Here is an 18,083-nt window from a genome sequence, read left to right on the forward strand (position 1 = left end):
ATCTGACGGGGCACGTTAATTACACAGTAGCCTTGCACCTACCTATTCGCACATTATTTACTGATCCTTGCTGACAGCTTATGTGCTTGTTCGAAAAGAGCTAGGCAGTTTCACAATACATCACATCACACCCCAGATACAGTCCGTGCGCTCAGAGTCAAAAAGCGTATGCGGATCGGATGGACAACCGAACTTTAAGCGGCACTGTATTAGTACATGCTGATTTCTCTAATCTACCCTTAAATCAACAATATCGGAGATGGAACCTCGGTCCCCGATGTCGATATACTGCGTTAGATCATCATGGTGTGTTCTTGGGCGTTAATCTGGCCCCTACTGCAAACGGTGGCTCGGTATATGCAGGCCGACAAGAACAGAAAAATGCAATCTCACTATAACCATCCAGCATCAAATCACACGTAATGAGTCTGTTGGTTCTCGTATGAATGAGTTGATATGTTTATTCGATGAGCTTTTCCTTCATCAATTGTGAATAAAATCAACGGAGGCCGATGTCAAACAGACGATATTGAAATGCCGAAGTTGTGAGACTCGATAAGAATAACTGTTGTCAAGTTGAAGTATGATGTCACTCATGCCCAGGTCCTAGGGTCCAGGATCCAGAACACAGTCTTGACCTGTTATAACATTTTGGGCACGGTGCAGCGTAGCCGAGGTCTTCACTCAGCAAATGGCAGTGAAGATAAGCACCTTTAATTGAGCAGAAACGGCTTCCCGGATCTTTTGGGCTGTCATTAGTTTGAAACAGAAAATTTAAATACCCATGAAAGCGAATTGGAGTTTAGCTGATCCCTGTCTCTAAGAAGTTAGTGTATAATCTGCCAAAGGTAGCTTTCATTATTATAATCTGATCGCCTCGCCCAGTTGCTTGATAACCTTGAATTTTCATGTAGAACGCTGGGTTTTAGCCAAGCCAGTCACCCAAGCCCACAGAACCGATTACCACGAATCCAGCGAGTGGCTGAGCCGATAGGAATTTAAATCCGGATCATTGAACCCTCTCCTACGCACCTCCTCTCCCAAAGAAGATCACCAGAGTTCCAAGTGGCGGAATAACAAAGCCCATATTACAAAGAGCCATGGCCTTCACAGATGTCACAGAAGACGCTGGCTACTTTAGGACGCCTTCTTTCTTTGGATATAATGAGCTTGGAGTGGAGCAGTCTTGCTTTGACCTTGCATGGCAAGATATACCAGATGGCCTACTTCCATGGTATTGGGTTGCCTCCTCTTCTGGGTCTCTTACCACGAACTCCACAAGTTTTCAAGGCTCGCATCCCTCAACGCCAGACTTCAAACAGCCCAGGAATACTGAAATTCCTAACAGCCTCTTGGACAAAACTGGCTTTAGTAGTGTGCAACCATCATTCGCATCATACACAGTCCAGCAGTCTTCTGAATTCATTTATCCAATACAAGAGACTCCCACGGGAGAGAACATTACACCAAATTTTAGCGAAAACCACGACAGTCAAGGAAGTCCAGATTCCTTGAAAGCGTCAGATCTAAACCGCGCTCACTCGGCGCTGGAGCCGTACAAGAAGGAAGCACGCGGGAGAAAGCCCAGACAAAGGCAGCCGCTTTGCGACACAAAGAGTCCACAAGAAAGGAGAACGCAGTTGAATAATACTAAGAATAGACAGTATCTGAATGCTTTGGAACGAAACCGACACGCTGCTGCCAAGTGTCGTGCTCGCAAGCAGGATCAAGAAAACGCTTTGGCCTCTGAGGTGGAAGTATTGGAAGGTCGGCATCAGCAACTCTCTTTTTGCTACAACGACCTCATTGAGCTAATTTACCACCTCAAATCAGAGATTTTGAGACATAGCGACTGCGACTGCGCTCTCATTCAACAGTATATTAGGAGTAAAGCACACAAATCAGTGGATATCCTGAAGATAAATACGTCTTCTTCCAACGACATGGACACCACAATCCCACAGGGTAATGGCATTGGTGGCAACGATTGTTCACAAGGAGGGTTAATGGAGTTATATAGTCTAACACAGGGCTATACCACCACGTTCTCAGGCGCATCATAGCATTGACATCATTCTTGTCCAAAACGCAAGACAGGGTCTTGTGGTTGGTTGAACAGGGGACGCAGTATTTTCCTTCAGGAATTAAATTAAAGAGTGCATCTGTCGTCTTTGTCTGGGTAAGAAGAACAGAAAAAGAAAAAACATGTATTTGGAGCGTTGTACTTCATGTTACACATCCAGACTTAGTCCTGTTTTCGGAGATAAGAATAAGAAATCCTACAATATACGTGAAGTGGGGACAGGCTGAGAGGGGACTGTTTCACATGCCTGACGATTTGCAGTCTTTCTGGGTTTGGCTAGATGCAGGATTGTCCTTCCCCGCCAATCAAGCATCATAGCGTGTAGTTGCCCATCTAGTTTAACCCTTCTGCAAAACTGCGTCACCCTATTCCCCGCATTCCGATCCAATGGCTACGTAATTCTAAAGGCTGAAGAAAGAGTAAAAGATAGTTTTTCTCTTCAACATGTATAACGGCAATGGCACATGTGAATTATGTCAATCGAACAATCCTTTGTGAGTCATGGGTGGCATTGTAAGGGCTGAGGAGAACACGTTCCGAGACCACGATTGGAGACCACGATCAGAGGCTTGTGATACAATGTCACCGTGACACCGTCATAAGAGCATTGGCAAAAGCCTCCTAAAGCGGAGAAAAGCGAGAGGATTCTGATGGCCGAGAGAACAAGACTAATAAATCGACGCTAACTCACATATTTGCACTGCTGTTATGCCCCGCATGTGCTATAAGACACCATCACCTTCTAACCGACAGGATCCCTAACCTTATCCCTCGCGTCGTTTGGCTGCTCTACGACAACCAAGTTGTTCCTTGCGTTCAAACTACGTCCACGAGTTTTTAGTGCCTTTGCAGATGGTCTAGTTCGCGTCAAGCAGCGTAGTTGACCAGTGTGATAGTTTTAATCTCAGGAATTAGCTGGTGGAAAATGCTGTCCCAGACATTTAGGCAGCCCAAGGGTTAAGACAGTTTTAGAGATCTCAAGGATATGCATTATCCTTGTTTTGATCCTTTTGAGCTCATTCAACCTGTTAGGACAGCTGGCGTGTAATAGGCTAAAGCAGCCGCCTCACCGATAGCCAGTATCCCGATTAGGTTTGTGACGTATCAAGTAGCTTCTGATTCCTCATGTCGAGTGGCCTGGGTAAAACAGGTAGGTTAGAAACCTTGCAGATGCAAACCAGTCATCTTATAGGAGAGGGATCTGCTTTAGAGTAGCGGATGATAGGACAAGAAACATGAAGATCACTGGTTGGTAACTAGCTTTGGGTGACCTGACACTATTCTCCCTTTAAGGTGCTTGCCTGTGTAACCAAGTAACAAAAGGTGATGCTATACGTCACTAACCGCCCTTTAGTTGGGACTGAGCCAGGGACGGATGAAGGATCAAAAGCTTACATAACTCTGGAGGCTGGTTCTATTGCAAAGTTGGTATTTGACTTATTAAAGACGTTTATTTAGGCATGACGGCTAGTAAGCATCCTTTATTATCTCTAAGATAATAAATCCTGCTTTATTATCTTATACCTTTTAGGGTTTCACCCTATAGAAACGGCATCTTCTTAATTACTTCCTAACTATGACTCTATTTTTGCAGCCTTAGTTAAGTAATACTCTTAAAAACCTATATCCTAATATTAAGTATTTCATTTTACTATAATTATATAATAGAGGTAATAGTCTAATAGATATTATAAGCTACTTCTTTTAGTATATTAAACAGATTCTGCCTTACTAATAGGGGTTATAAACTAGCAGCAGGGGCAAAGCTATAGTTATTATATAGTACTGCCTATTATATACTTGCTAAAGGGTTTTAAATATATATATATCTTTAAGACCTGGCATTCCTTGGCCTAGTAGTAACTCTCTGCTTAGCTATTATAAAAAACCTTTAATACTACTAAATAGAAATCCTTTATTATTTAATAATTTAATATGCTATAGCTAATAGAGAAAGCACTAGCTACTTAAGTCTTAAGGTATATAAACCTCCTAGGTATTTATATATTCTTAACTTTCTTTCTTTCTTTCTTATCTATATTTTATAGTAATATTAATCTTTAAGTGCAAAAAGAGATAAACTATTTTAATTATTCTTCTTTTCTTTTTAATTTAATAGCTACCTTTATAGAGTAACTGGCTTATAATTAATATACAGAAGCAGGAGCCACAGAGCTACTATCTTCTCCTCTAACTTTATAGGCTATTTATATAGATCTCCCTAAAACCCTAAGAGCTACCTTTATAAATTAAATGCCTTATTTCTAGTCCTTAATACTAGTATATATAGAGTTATAAGCCTCGCCCCTAACCCCGAAGGCTACTAATATAAAGTAATAAGCCAATTCTTAATTTACAGAATTAGTATATATAGAGAGTAGCTAGTCTTTCTTTAAAGCCTATATAGCTAATAAGTAATAGTTCTCTAAGGTTATAGATAATAATAACTATATTAATATATTTCTTATCTTATACTTAGCTAATAAATATAATTATTATAGGTATAGTAAATTTAATAATAATAAAGCTTTATATCTTTAAGATATAGAGTTTAAAAGGAGTAAAAGGAGTCTTTTAGAATTTAGAGACTTAGAAGATAATATCTTATTTAATTCTTCTTAACCTATTATACCTTATAACCTTAGCTTACTTATTAAGCCTTAGGAAATTCCTAAGGTCCTAAGAATGCCAAAACTATCTAGAAGTCTATATCGCAGAGGTATTATTTATATTAAGATGCATTCTACCTTAATTATAATAACTTTCTAAGGACTTAAAGTACTTTATATATTATAGCTCTATATAATCCTTTATGTAACTATATTAATAAGAAAACTAAATATTAGTCTAAACTACTATATAGCTTCTAAGTCTATAAAGAGCCCTTTATTAATCCTAAATATAATAAGGATAACTATATATAAAATAGCCAGAATAAAGGGATCTTAAGTCTAAAGAAATAATATATAAGTAAGTTTACAGAAGTATAAGTTTAAAACGAGATTTAATAATAAAGATAATTTAAAATCTAAAAAAAAAATTAAAAAAAATATATAACCTCTTAGGCAAATTTCTAGCTAATAGCTCTTTATCTAAAAGATACAAATTCACCTCTAGGTTAGCCTAAGGAATAGATATATAAATAAAATAATAAATTTAAAGCCTAGGTAGTTAATAAAGTACTAAAAGGCTATTAACTTATAAGTAAAGAGGAGCTATATATATTATTATAAGACTTAATATTTTAGGTTTACCTAAACTCAGACTAGCTTCTTATTTATATAAAACGGCATATAAATGTAAAATTTAAAGCATTAGATTCCCTAGAATTAGACTAATAGTTTATAATTACAGATAAGGTTATATAGTAAATGTAACGGCTGCACCTAACCACTACGCCACAGGGCAAAAGATCGGGCTATAACTGCTATTATAGCAATTACAGTAGTGCATTCAGCTGCTTATAGAGCCTTATAGCGCTGTTACGGGCACGAATCGTAACAAGATAGAGCGGCCCAAAACTAGGCCCTTTTGCAGCTATCCTATTAGTAGAAGCATAATAATAAATAATTTAAAGATTAATTGCAATATACGCGCTTGCTATTAATATTAATAAAAAACAATAGCCTTGCCGAGACTAAGTAATATTAAGCAGGGATGCTATAAATAAGAATATTATAAAGTGCTTTTTGTAATAGTCGTGGGTTTCAAACAGGGAAACTAGTCTATACTAGGTTTATATTTGCAGATTGTATAGGGCGTTATACTAAGCAAGTTAGTTATTATATCTCTTAATAATTAAGTAATACTTATTAGGCTTATTAATATAAAGAAGTCTTATTAATAGCTAGTAAGCTAAGTTTTATAAAAGTGCTAATAAATATAGTCTATATACTAGAGGTAGCCTTATAGCTTAGTAGAGAATAAAAGTAATTTAAGGGTTAGATTTATAAGGATTGCTAGTAATCTATAGTAATCTAGTCTTAGAGCGCCGTAATTTAAGTAATTTAATAAAAGAGGATTATTATAGGGAGAAGTAATCCTATGCTAATTAGTGGAAATTATAAGGGCTATATAATATAGCTATATAGGTTATAATATAATATCTCCCCTTTATTAGGTCTTATTTTTAAGACTTATATATCTCCTTATTCTTATATTAAGCTTTAGTAAGTATTAACTCTTTTCCTTAATTATTTTCCTAGCATACCTTACTAATTATTATATTATAGAATCTTTAGTTAAAATCTTATAAGACTTTAAAGTATATCTATTTAGTAGATTTAATTATAAAATTTAATTTTAATATTATGCCTTATTCTTTCTATAAGGCTAAAGGCCTTTATTATAAAATAATTAAGCATTCTTCTTATTACTTTAAGTATACTTAGTAAGGTTAATCCTATAATGCTTTTGGTATTATAATTGCTTATTATATATTATTTCTTTATTATTACTGCCTATTACTAACTGTTTCTTAGTTCTTTATTTAAATCGGGAGTTTAACTGTCTGGAATAGGTAAAAGAAGAGGCTAAGGAGAAACTTCTTAAGGCTTAATAAGAAGTTAATAAGGCTATTATAAGGTTATCTTATATTTATTATTAAAAGCGTTTATTATGTAAATAGGGTATTTAATCTATTATTAATAGTATAAATTCTTCTATAGGCAATATTATTACTTAAGAGGAGGATATGGCGGTATTAGATGTTTAGTCTCTTGGCAGTGCTGATGTTATTAATTAAAACCTGGTTTTTAATCCTTTGCTTTTTAATATAGTTAGTAAAAGTTCTTTAGGAGTTATTAGGTATTAGTAAGGTGTTTTATTAGTTCTTATATGTTTTTGCTTTTTAGGTAGTTTTTCTATTTAATTAAATATATTTTTTATCTATTAATTTTTTATATATCTTTAATTTCCTTTACTTTATATACCTTTAGTCCTGTAATTTATTATAGTTTATTGCCGGTCTTAATATATATTATATTAGCAGCTAATTCTAGCATTAAGATATAATAAATTAGGTAATATTTAATATTTAGGGGTAAATCTAGTTTATATTAGTCTTCCCCTATCTTTTATTTAATCTTAACTAGTCCTAAGTATTTATAGTCTAGTTTATAACTTAGTTAATTTATTTTAATATTTTTAGTAGATAGGTAGACTATATCTCTCTTTATAAAGGTTAGTCCCTTTAACCTTTTAGGATTATAATATCTTTATATCCTTTTCCTAATAAATTCCAATTCTATCTTAAGTTTATTATATATTTCTCTTAGCTTATTACTTATAATTATAGCTACTAGGTTTACGTTCTTAAGTTCTTAAGTATTATAATATATATTAGGTATAAATCTAATATTTATATTAAATAGTATAAGTCTTATGCTCTTATTATATATAGTATTATAGGCTAATTAGGCGCTTAGTAGCTTCTTAACCTAATTATCTTATTTATAGTTAATATAATATTATAAGTATTACTTTAATATTTAATTTATTTATTCTATTTAGCTATTTGCTTATAGTCTAAAAGCTATTATAAGTTAGTAATTAACTCCTATATATGCTATAAGTAATTGCTAGAATTTAAAGGCAAATATTAGTCCTCTATCTGTTAGGATTTCTCTTAGTAGTCCTCGTTTTCTTACTACTTTATTATAGAAGATATATATTATATCTTCTATATCTATTACTTCTTTATAAGGTAGGTAAATTAAAAACTTTATAAGTCTGTCTATAATAACTATAATACTATTATAGAAAATCCTAGTTAAGGGTTTTTCTAATAGCAGTAACTTAGTTATAAAGTTTATTATAATTAAGCTTTATAGTTATTTTATAACTTTTATTAGTTATAGTTCTTTATATAGTTTATGTTATTATGCTTTTATTTTTATATAAAGGTTATATTATTTAATAACCTTTTCTATTATCTTTCTTATTATTTAGTATCCTTATTATAATAGTTATTTTAAAGTCTTAATAACTCCTTAGTATTTATATAGTAGGTATATATAGAATTCCTAGATAAATTCTTCTGGTTTTCTTAGGATTTCTTTAGTTTCTACTGCTTATATTTATCCTAATATTTATATTAGTTAGGTAAATTAGTATTTTCTTTTCTAGTTCTTTTTTAAGAGTTGTTCCTTTGTCTTAGGTATGCTGGTATTATAGTCTGGTTATCTGCTAATTATATTTACTTTTTTATTATTTAATCCTTTTTTATAAATAATTATAAAGTTAAATTTATAAAGGTATTTAATATAATATAATTATTATTAGTTAAGTTCTTATATTATAGTAAAGTATAAAATATTCTAGTAGTTAATATAGACTTTGATTTAGTATATATTTCTTATAAGGTAGTATTTAAACTCCTTAAAGTAGTTAATAATTACTAGAAACTCTTTATTATAAATAGGGTAATTAAGTTCTGCTTTATATAGCTTATGTAAGTAAAATGTAATAAGGTATAGTTTGCCTTAGTTATTATATTAACTTATTTATCCTTTTAATGCAATGTCTAATAAGTTAGTTTTTAGTTTTATTTCCTTATTAGGGTTGAATATAACTAGTATAGGTTTATTAAGGATGGCTTATTATAATACTTTAAATACTGCCTATATATCTTGCCTTTATATAAACTTTTTATCTTTCTTTATAAGTTTTATAAGAGGGTTTGCGATTTTACTAAAATCTCTAATAAATTGTTAATAGTAGTTAGTAAACCTTAAGAAGCTTTATACTTCTTTAACTATTTTAGGTTATAGCTAGTCTGCTATTACTAATATTTTCTTCTATTCTATTCTAATTTTGCCTAAGGTAATAGTATATCTTAAGAAGTCTATTTTTTTTATATAAAAGTAACTCTTCTTTAGTTTAATTAGTAAGTTAGTATCTTATAAGGCTTTTAAAACCTTATAGATATATTTCTTATATTTTTTTTTATTATTTAAGAAGATTAAGATATTATTTAGGTAGTATATTATAAAAATATTTAAGTATTATTAAAGTATATTATTAATTATTTATTAAAATATTATAGGTATATTAATAAGTCTAAATAGTATTATTAAATATTTAAAGAGTTTAAACTTGGTTTTAAATGCTATTTTCTATTTATCTTTTTCCTTAATATAGATTAAGTTATAAGCTCCCTTAAGGTCTAGAGTAATAAAAATCTATTTGCCTTATAGATAGTCCTTAAGTTCTATAATAAGTAGAAGTAGGGTCTTATCCTTAATTATAAGGGCATTTAACTTCTTATAGTTTATAATAAGTTATAGTTTTCTGTTTTTCTTAGGAATAAACATTACTAGAAATCCTGCTAGTAATATAAATATCTTAATATTTCTTTTTACTAGTTTTATTTCTAGGTATTCCTTTAAAGTAATAAGTTCTTTTTTATTAAGGTTATAAATTTTCTAAAATAGTAAGTTATCTATTTTAAGCTATATTTTATAATCCTAGCAGCTGTATTATAATACCTTTATTTTAAGTTCTTTTTTAAATAGTTTCTTATAAATATAATATTCCTCTAGAATATTCTTAAGTCTATTTTACTATTTTCTTTCTTTAAGTTATTTTTGCAATTTTAATTATTTATCTAGGTTATATAGCTAGGTTTTAAGGAGACCTAGGATTTAATAGTTTTATTATTTCTTGCCTTTTATATACTTATATCGTGCTCTTATTAGAGGTAGTAAATTCTTTACTTTATGCTTTTCCTTATTATCCTCTTTAGTTAGGGTTTAAGATTTTTTATTATTTATTATAATTGTTTTATTATTACTATTAGCGTTATTAGAAAAGGTAACTTAGCTAGTCCTTTAGTTAATATAAGGGTTTTTCTTTTATAGCTAATTTATATTAAAGAGGATATTAACTTCCTTATCTAGAGGAAGGATATTAAAATTTATTCCTTAATTTTTTCCTTAGATAAAGACCTTAAGGTAATTAATCTCTTAATTTATAATTTTATTATTATAATTAAATAATTATCCTTTTATATTAATTAGCAGGTAGGGTTTTTATTTCTTTCTCTATAGTAATTTTAGCTATATAACTATTTCTAGGTTAATAAAGTTTTATTTAGCTTTATAATTAATCTAGGTATCTAGCTATTTTCCCTTAATTTAAACTTTTAATATTAGGCATTTTAATATAAGTTCTTTATATAATCTTAAAGCATTTATTAGTCTAAGTTATTCTTATCCTTACTTTTTGCCTATCTAATGCTTTATTATAGATAGTATATAACTTTTCCTAATATATCTCGGTATATCTGTTTGCATTTGCTGTTATTATACCCTTCTCTGTTAGGGCAGTTATTAATAAATTCTTTATTATATAATTATTGCTGGAAATATTCTTCTAATTCTATATCTTATTTATCTATTATAATTCCTTATTTGGATTATTTGTTATTAGTTAGGGCCTGATTAAATCCTTTCTTAAGGTTAATAGGTTTAAAGATATATTTCTTTTTTAGTAATAATTTATTATTATCTGTATTTTCTATAGTTATAATCTTATTAAGTTATTGGGGATTTATAGGGTTATTATATAGGTAAAGTCTATTAGCTTCCTATTAGCCTTATAGCTCTTTAGTAGTTTCTAAGTTTATATTACTTATAATTAATTATCTTATTAAGTAATTAATTTATTTATTATTAATTTGTTTTTTTATTAAGTAGTTATATTATCTATTACTAATCTATTCTTAGTATTCTTTCTTTTATTTTTAGTGTTATTTTATTATTTCTGCCTTCTTTTAGGCATACTTTCCTTAAGTTGCTTCCTTAAACTCTTTCTTAGCTTCTTTAATTAGCTACTAAGAGTGCTTAATTCCTTTTAGTAGTTCCTTAGTTTTATAGATCTGTTAGTAGTATGCTATATTGAATTATAGTTCTGCTACTCTAAGGTTATTATATTATATATATACTAAGTATCCCTTTATTTTATTTCTTAAGTAGGGTCTATTATTAGGTATTTTAGGTATTATTATAAGGAAATAATTATTATTAAGTTTAGCTTGTTTATATATTTTATATTAATATAATTTACATAATATCTATAAGATTTCTATATATTCTTTATAAGTAGGAAGAGTTTTAATATTATCTTGTTTATTAAATTTCTTTTCCTTATATAGTAAATTTATAGCATTATTAATATAATAAGCTCTGATATATATTGTTTTAATTTCTTAGGTATTTCTGTATTCCCTAGCTCCTTATATATATCTATCTTCTAGTAAGAGATATATCCTTATCCCGACTTCGTTGAATAGTGGTTTATATATTTGCTTTTACTTATTCTTAAGTCATTCATCTTCCTTATGTAGGTATTATGCAGTTACTTGCGCTACGCCTCCTCTATGTCTTATATTTCAAGAGTATTAATAGTAATAGGTATATATTTTATTTCCTACTTCTTATTCCTTATTAAAGGTTTCTTCTTTTATCTATAGTTTATTTATTATAACCTTAGTAGGAATATTATCTATCTTACTAGTTAACTTGGCTTCTTTATCTGTATTAAGGATGGGTGCCTTTCTTTCTCTAATAACTTTAAGGGTTTAAGGTTCTCCAAGCTTTTATTTTTAGTAGTTTTCTTAATACTAAGTATTTTCCTTAGCTTAGTATATTAGGTTATTCTCTTATCTATCTTTCTTAGTTTAATAGTAAGCTATTTATTATTCCTTGAATTTGGTACTTTCTATGTTTTTGGAATACCTTCCTTTAATTATAGCGCTGGCTTCTATAGCTTTATTATATATAAGGAATAGGTCTTGTAGTTCCTTGACCGAGCTGTCCGGGTATGGCTTCCACTCTGGTTTCTTTATTGCCCTAAGGCCTATAACATTATAACTATTCTTGGTTACTCCTAGTATTTATGTTCATATAGCTATCTAAGGGTCTTATTATCTAATTAGTCCTAGAGTTTGCTTACCTTGGTTTGGGTCTCTTGGTTTCCTGGGCTCCGGACAATATCGTGCTATATGTCTAAACTGGTTGCAGTTATAATACTTATATCTAGATATGTCTTGCTGCTGATTATTATAGTTACCTGGTTGTATAGCTTTAAGTACTATAGGTCTTAACTGCGTTTTATATAAGGTGTTATTTAATTAATTGCCTTATTACTATCCTTAGTTTTAAGAGTTACCTTAGTTATTATTATTATATTACTAGTTAGGGTAATATAGATTAAAGTTATTACCCTATTTATAGTTTACTTTCTCTTTTTTGCATTTATATTGTTATTTATTAATCTTAATAGCTATAGTAATATATACTACTAGACCTTCTTTAGGCCTATTAGCTAGGTATAGTTTATCTTTAATTTCTTCTTTTAGTCCTTTATAATAGATTTCTATTAAAGCCTTATTATCTTATTTAGTCTTAGATATAAGCTATTTAAACTTAGTAAAGTAAGCTATATAAGACTTATGCTACTTAAGTATAAGTAGTTTTACTATAGCTTATTATTCTTTATTAACTACTTTGAAATTATCTTTAAGGGCTTATTTAAAATTTCCCTAGTTTCTAAAGATATTCTAAGTATCTTAATCTTATATATCTTTTTTATTTTTAAGGAAGTCTCTTAAAATAGGTTTAAACTAATCCTTTATATCTCCCTAAATTAGACTTATAGTATATAGGAGTTTCTTTATAAGGGTATTTAGTTTATTCTTATAGAGGCAGAAGTGAGCCTTTATTTAGGTTAGGAATGGGATTATATCTGCAGCTTAGCCTCTAAAGGGTTCTGGCTTAGGAGGCTTAAGTGCCTCTCTAAGGTCCTGTTTGTTATTGCCTTTGCTAGCAGTTATAGCAGGATATGCATTTACCTAAGCCTGTAGAGTGTAGATAGTATTGCGAAGCTATTAAACTTTAGCTATTATCTTAGTGGCGCTAGGTAGTGCTCTAGTATAAGGAGGTGCTAGGCCGGTATTGCTAGATATCTTAATAATATAATATTACTTAGTTATTAATGCAGTATGTTTTAAATAAGAGCTATTAATATATAATAGTTATAGGTTTTAAATAGAGAAACTAGTTTATATTAGGTTTATATTTAAAGATTATATAAAGCATTATATTAAGTAAGTTAGTTATTATATCTCTTAATAATTAAGTAATACTTATTAGGCTTATTAATATAAAAAAGTCTTATTAATAGCTAATAAGCTAAGTTTTATAAAAGTATTAATAAATATAATTTATATATTAGAGGTAGCCTTATAGCTTAATAGAGAATAAAAGTAATCTAAGGGTTAGATTTATAAGGATTGCTAGTGATTTATAGTAATCCAGCCTTAGACCGCCGTGATTTAAGTAATCTAATAGAAGAGGATTATTATAGGGAGAAGTAATCCTATATTAATTAGTGGAAATTATAGGGGCCACGTAATATAGCTGCATAGGTCATAACACTTTTAAATTATATTTATATATAGTTTCTTTATTATTTTAAGCTAATATTAATTATATTTTAAGTAGTATATTAGGCATAAGTATAGAGTTATTTAAAATATGCCTTAACCCTTAGCTAATAAATCTATATACTTAAGAATTTCTTTAAAAAAAAAAAAACCCCTTTATTATATTTTTACTAAGAAGCTAAGTAATTATTTTATTAGCACTTATAACCTTTTATATAAAGAAGTAAAAGTATCTTTTAAGGTAATTTTAAGAGATTCCTTAAACTATAGCCTTAATATTTATATACTAATATACTAAATAATTTTAGGCCTATATTGTCTTAATAAGTTCTTGCAGTTTTATCTTTTTACTAGGCCTATAATCTTTAAGAACTATTATTAGATCTAATTAAATAATATTAAATACTTCCTTATTATTATAATAGTTTTATACCAGATCCTTATATAAACTAATAATACTATAACAAGCTATATATATATACTTATATAATAAGATAAGGCCAGGAAGCTTATTATAGGGTTCTTGCTTAATTATGTATAAAATATCCTTATCCTAATCCTCCTATTCTTTATAAGCCCTCTAGATCTCTTAAAACTATTAAAATATATTACTATAGGCCTTAAATTTATCCTAGTAATATTAGGCATAGTTAATATTAGTAGCACTAGGGATATAGACTATCTTAAATTAAAAAGGATTATTATCCCCTTCCTGTAAGTCCTAAAGAAGTCTTAGATTAAGATTATCTTAAGGAAAATCTAGATAAATAAAATATAAGCATAAACTTGAAAGAGATGGTAGGATATCTCTTAGGTGAGCACTACAGCTTATCTTGGCTGGTCGGCCTGTGTGATCATCGAAGTTGAAAACATGTTGCTTATTGGCATTCGCCTTTCTTCTCGACATCATGAGTAGACTACGTTTGATGACTGATAATGTAGATTTGTTTTAGTTGAGTTGGTACGCATCGTGCAAGTTTTACAAATGGGTCTAGTCTCATGACAAGACTGATACTCACAAATACACGACCAAAATGGAGCATGTTGTTATATGAGTTCCTTTTTGTTAATACCAGTCTGTCTAGCTATTTGATGCTAATGGTTACTGTTTAAATGCATCTAGGTCTCTGGTACTAGATTTGTACGCAAATTATTTTAAAGCTTGGTATTACAAGGTAAATGGAACATAAAGGACAAAGATAGATAGCAGTAGTGTAGACGGACTTAGTCAGTTGCGATACTATCTACTACAGATAAGGATCAAATAACCTCGATAAGAAAAACAAGCAGACAACTTTGAAGACAAACACTGTTACACCTCGCACTACCCGAAGGTGTTATGCTGTATTGGTTGAGGTTTGTTGCCTGCTATCTCAACCACTTAGACAGCTTGAGTAGTGATTTTGCCGGTAATTCCATCAATAGCATCAACATCAAAGGGATCTACAGTAGTACTAGCAAAATGGCGTGCTGGTACTTTCTTAGCAAAAAGGACATCGAGCTCATGGTACGAGCGGTTCCAGGTCTCAGGTAGCCGGAAGTAGCTCCATACAAACATGCCAAAGCAAGTGCCGCCCCAGACAAACCCTGTGTATCCCTTGAGGTTCCAGGCCTGGGGATTCATGAAATACTGCTGCAAAACGCCACCAATTGTACCCATGATGTTGGAGGAGTCTCGGGCAAGACAAATTGTCTTTTGCCGCAGCCTTGTAGAACCCATCTCAGCAGGAAGTGCCCATCCAAGCTGGCCAGCAGAGAGTTGAAAGATAAAGGTCCAGAGTAAGGTTAGACAGGCTTGGCTCATAGCAACGGCGTGAATATGAGTCCACACATTCAGGATACCGATGATCATGAGCACGCAGCACATGCCAGCCATGCCCCAGACGTAAATTGTCCGCCTGCCAAAGTTCGGCATGAGCAAGAACCAATTCACAAGACAACCGAAAAAGGCGAGTCCAGTGCCACCCAATGCGAGAGAGTAAGTCGTGCTCGTGCCCAGACCGACTTGGGAGAAAAAGTAGGAACTGTTATAGGCGAAACAAATTCCGCAAAGAATCTGGCCAGCAAAGACAACGCAGGCAATCTCGGTGCGACGAAGCTCAGTGCCCTTGAAGCAGTCCCAATAGCTCGTTCCAACATTCAGACGCTGCTCGAGATTATTGGTGTATACGATGGTGGAGAGAGTCTTGCGAGGATCGATGTTGGTTTCTTTGGGAGACTGCAGACGACGGAGAGACTGTTCAGCTTCCTCAAGTCTGCCCATTCTGACCAAGTACCAAGGTGACTCTGGAGACATCCAGATGAGAGGAATGAGGAATACAGGCCAGATCCATTGCAGGGCAAAAGGAATCTTGTAACCCCATTCATCTGTACGGGTAGAGAGGCCCTTGAGCACACCCGCAGAGATCAGTTGACCAATGATGAAGCACATATTCGTGTAGGATGTCATGTAAGTTCGGAGGCTTGTTGGGAGGACTTCGGATGCATATGCTGGAGCGGTGGTTGCCAAGATACCCCACGGGCAGCCGCAGAGAATTTCACCGACGACGAGGACAGGCAGACTCGGAGCAAAGAAGACGACAAATATGGCAAGCGAAAGAGCAACGAGGGCTCCTAGCTGTACCTTTCGGGAACCGTACTTGGTCACAAGATACCCGCTGATGAGGCAGCCAAAGATGGAGCCAACACTACCACCCTGTGACAGTCCGGCTTGCCAAGCAGCAGTCAACTGATATCCAGTTGGGACTTCGGGAGAAACCCCAACATACCGTCCGTATTTAATGAGGAATGAAGCTAATGGCACATGATTAGCAACATGTTTTCCTGCATCTCGATCCTTTATACTCACGATAAGCAAAGAAGTTGGACAATAGATTCGTGTCATAGCCTTCCATAATAACGCAGGTAGACGAGACAAGTGCCCACATGATAGCCTGAGGATAAGCCTTGATGGCGTCCGGAATGGAAAGTTCGTGTTCATCTGCCGCACCCTCCATTGCCGCATGTTGTAGTTTAGAGTCATGGATTGTTGCTGTCTTAGCAACTTCGGTCAAGGCCGTCTGCAGCTCGACCTGGTGGATGGAGCTGGTGTCCTTCTTCTCCATTTTGTAGAGATGCTTGCTGGATCTTGGTACAACTGTAAGAGGAGGAAAGATAATGTGATTGAATGTGATGATTCTGTTAATCGAAGCGTTAGCAATGAGTTGGGAGATGCATCTCTATATATGCTTATGGATAACATGTTCATCAATATCGCCGAGCCGTGTGTCCAACAACAATCCATGACTCTAAACTACAACAAGCTTTGATCCACGACAGATGGGAAGTTATTCGGATTAGACATCAGCCCACGAGATGAGCTAGGAAATAGTCTGGACTGATCCAGGGTCTATGTCGGCCCGATACGCATCATTTTCTCAAGTTTTCCTTGAAGCGAAACGATCCCCCTCTTCCTTCAAACCAATAGACTTAACAGTTCGGCTAATGCCCTCGTCGGTGGCTGTTTAGCCTGGCAATACACCCGCATTCCCCATGGGGAGCCACTTCCCACCATTTCTATGTCTCCAATTAGTCTAGCTGTACGGGGTAAAAACCACAAACACGGCCCTTGCCCCCAGGCCGAATAATACCCCCTTTAGTTAGCACAGGTCCTTAGCGTCAAAAAAAAGTTACCTAACAATATCCTTCACCGTAAGGGCACTACATCACGCAGGCATCGCTGAGACCCCAGTGACCCACGACCTGACACCTTTTCCTTCACCTTGCTATTGAGATCAGGAATTTATATACATAGACATGTAATGTAGATCAGAATCTAGCTGCAGCGACTATCATTAAACCAATCAGGCTAATAGAATGTAGGAAGATCATCCCTGGATTATCGGTTATGTAAGATTCTGTGATTTGGCCAAGAAATCGGAAGCTGCGAGATGAGAAATTTTAAATTCTCCCTTATATTAGAAAATGTCTTAAAGACTACCTGAAAGAATGCGACGGTATGTAGAAAGAAGTAGTTAATTTATTATATAACTGGCTATCCTTTACAATAGCAGGGCCTCCAATAACAGCTTGTATAAACTTTCCATCTGGGCTATAAGAGCGACGTCATTAAACCTCCCGCCAGCTCCGGTTCTGACTCTCCATTTCTCCTCGCCTGTTCGAAGATCAATTGTCGCTACATACCAGTCATATTGGCCATCCGCGGCGAGATTATTGTCTTGTGTGTATAAGCCCACTCCGTGTAGAAAGGGTGGCAGGTGCTTCAGTTCGGATATCCAGATTCCAAGAAAATTTACAGACGCCACTGGTATAGACATTGATGCGCGTTTCTCTGATCCAGAACGACCAGCTCAGAGACCAGGCAAAACCAATGGCATCAGCAGCGGTGCCGGCAGGTCCAGTGACAAGATAGACATCTTTTCCGTTAACAGCAAACCCGTTCTCAACGACTTGGTTTGTGAAACGAGTCTGGTAGACCTGACGGCTTTTCCTGTCAATACATCTAATAACAGTGTCAGTCTACTGGCTTGCCGATGCGGCAGTGAGCTGTCCAGT

At 32.9% G+C, this 18,083-nt stretch overlaps 3 protein-coding genes across 3 annotated transcripts; 1 reads left to right on the plus strand and 2 right to left on the minus strand.

Moving 5' to 3' along the window:
• Positions 1-1,100: 1,100 nt before the first annotated feature.
• Positions 1,101-2,063, plus strand: BKA55DRAFT_531357 (uncharacterized protein; the record flags this gene model as incomplete). The annotated part of the gene is made up of 1 exon (XM_046189222.1): positions 1,101-2,063. The coding sequence occupies one exon, from the start codon at positions 1,101-1,103 to the stop codon at positions 2,061-2,063; it is 963 nt and encodes a 320-aa protein (XP_046040678.1).
• Positions 2,064-14,277: 12,214 nt separating this feature from the next.
• Positions 14,278-14,436, minus strand: BKA55DRAFT_531375 (uncharacterized protein; the record flags this gene model as incomplete). Its single annotated transcript, XM_046189223.1, has 1 exon — positions 14,278-14,436. The coding sequence occupies one exon, from the start codon at positions 14,434-14,436 to the stop codon at positions 14,278-14,280; it is 159 nt and encodes a 52-aa protein (XP_046040679.1).
• A 474-nt stretch (positions 14,437-14,910) lies between these two features.
• BKA55DRAFT_698840 (general substrate transporter) lies at positions 14,911-16,633 on the minus strand (the record flags this gene model as incomplete). Its single annotated transcript, XM_046200559.1, has 2 exons — positions 14,911-16,322; positions 16,378-16,633. 2 exons carry the CDS (start codon positions 16,631-16,633, stop codon positions 14,911-14,913), a joined length of 1,668 nt encoding a protein of 555 aa, XP_046040680.1.
• Positions 16,634-18,083: the final 1,450 nt, after the last annotated feature.

Source organism: Fusarium redolens (genome assembly GCF_020744475.1).
Source record: "Fusarium redolens strain MPI-CAGE-AT-0023 chromosome Unknown BKA55scaffold_48, whole genome shotgun sequence".
NCBI classification, from domain to species: Eukaryota; Fungi; Ascomycota; class Sordariomycetes; order Hypocreales; family Nectriaceae; genus Fusarium; species Fusarium redolens.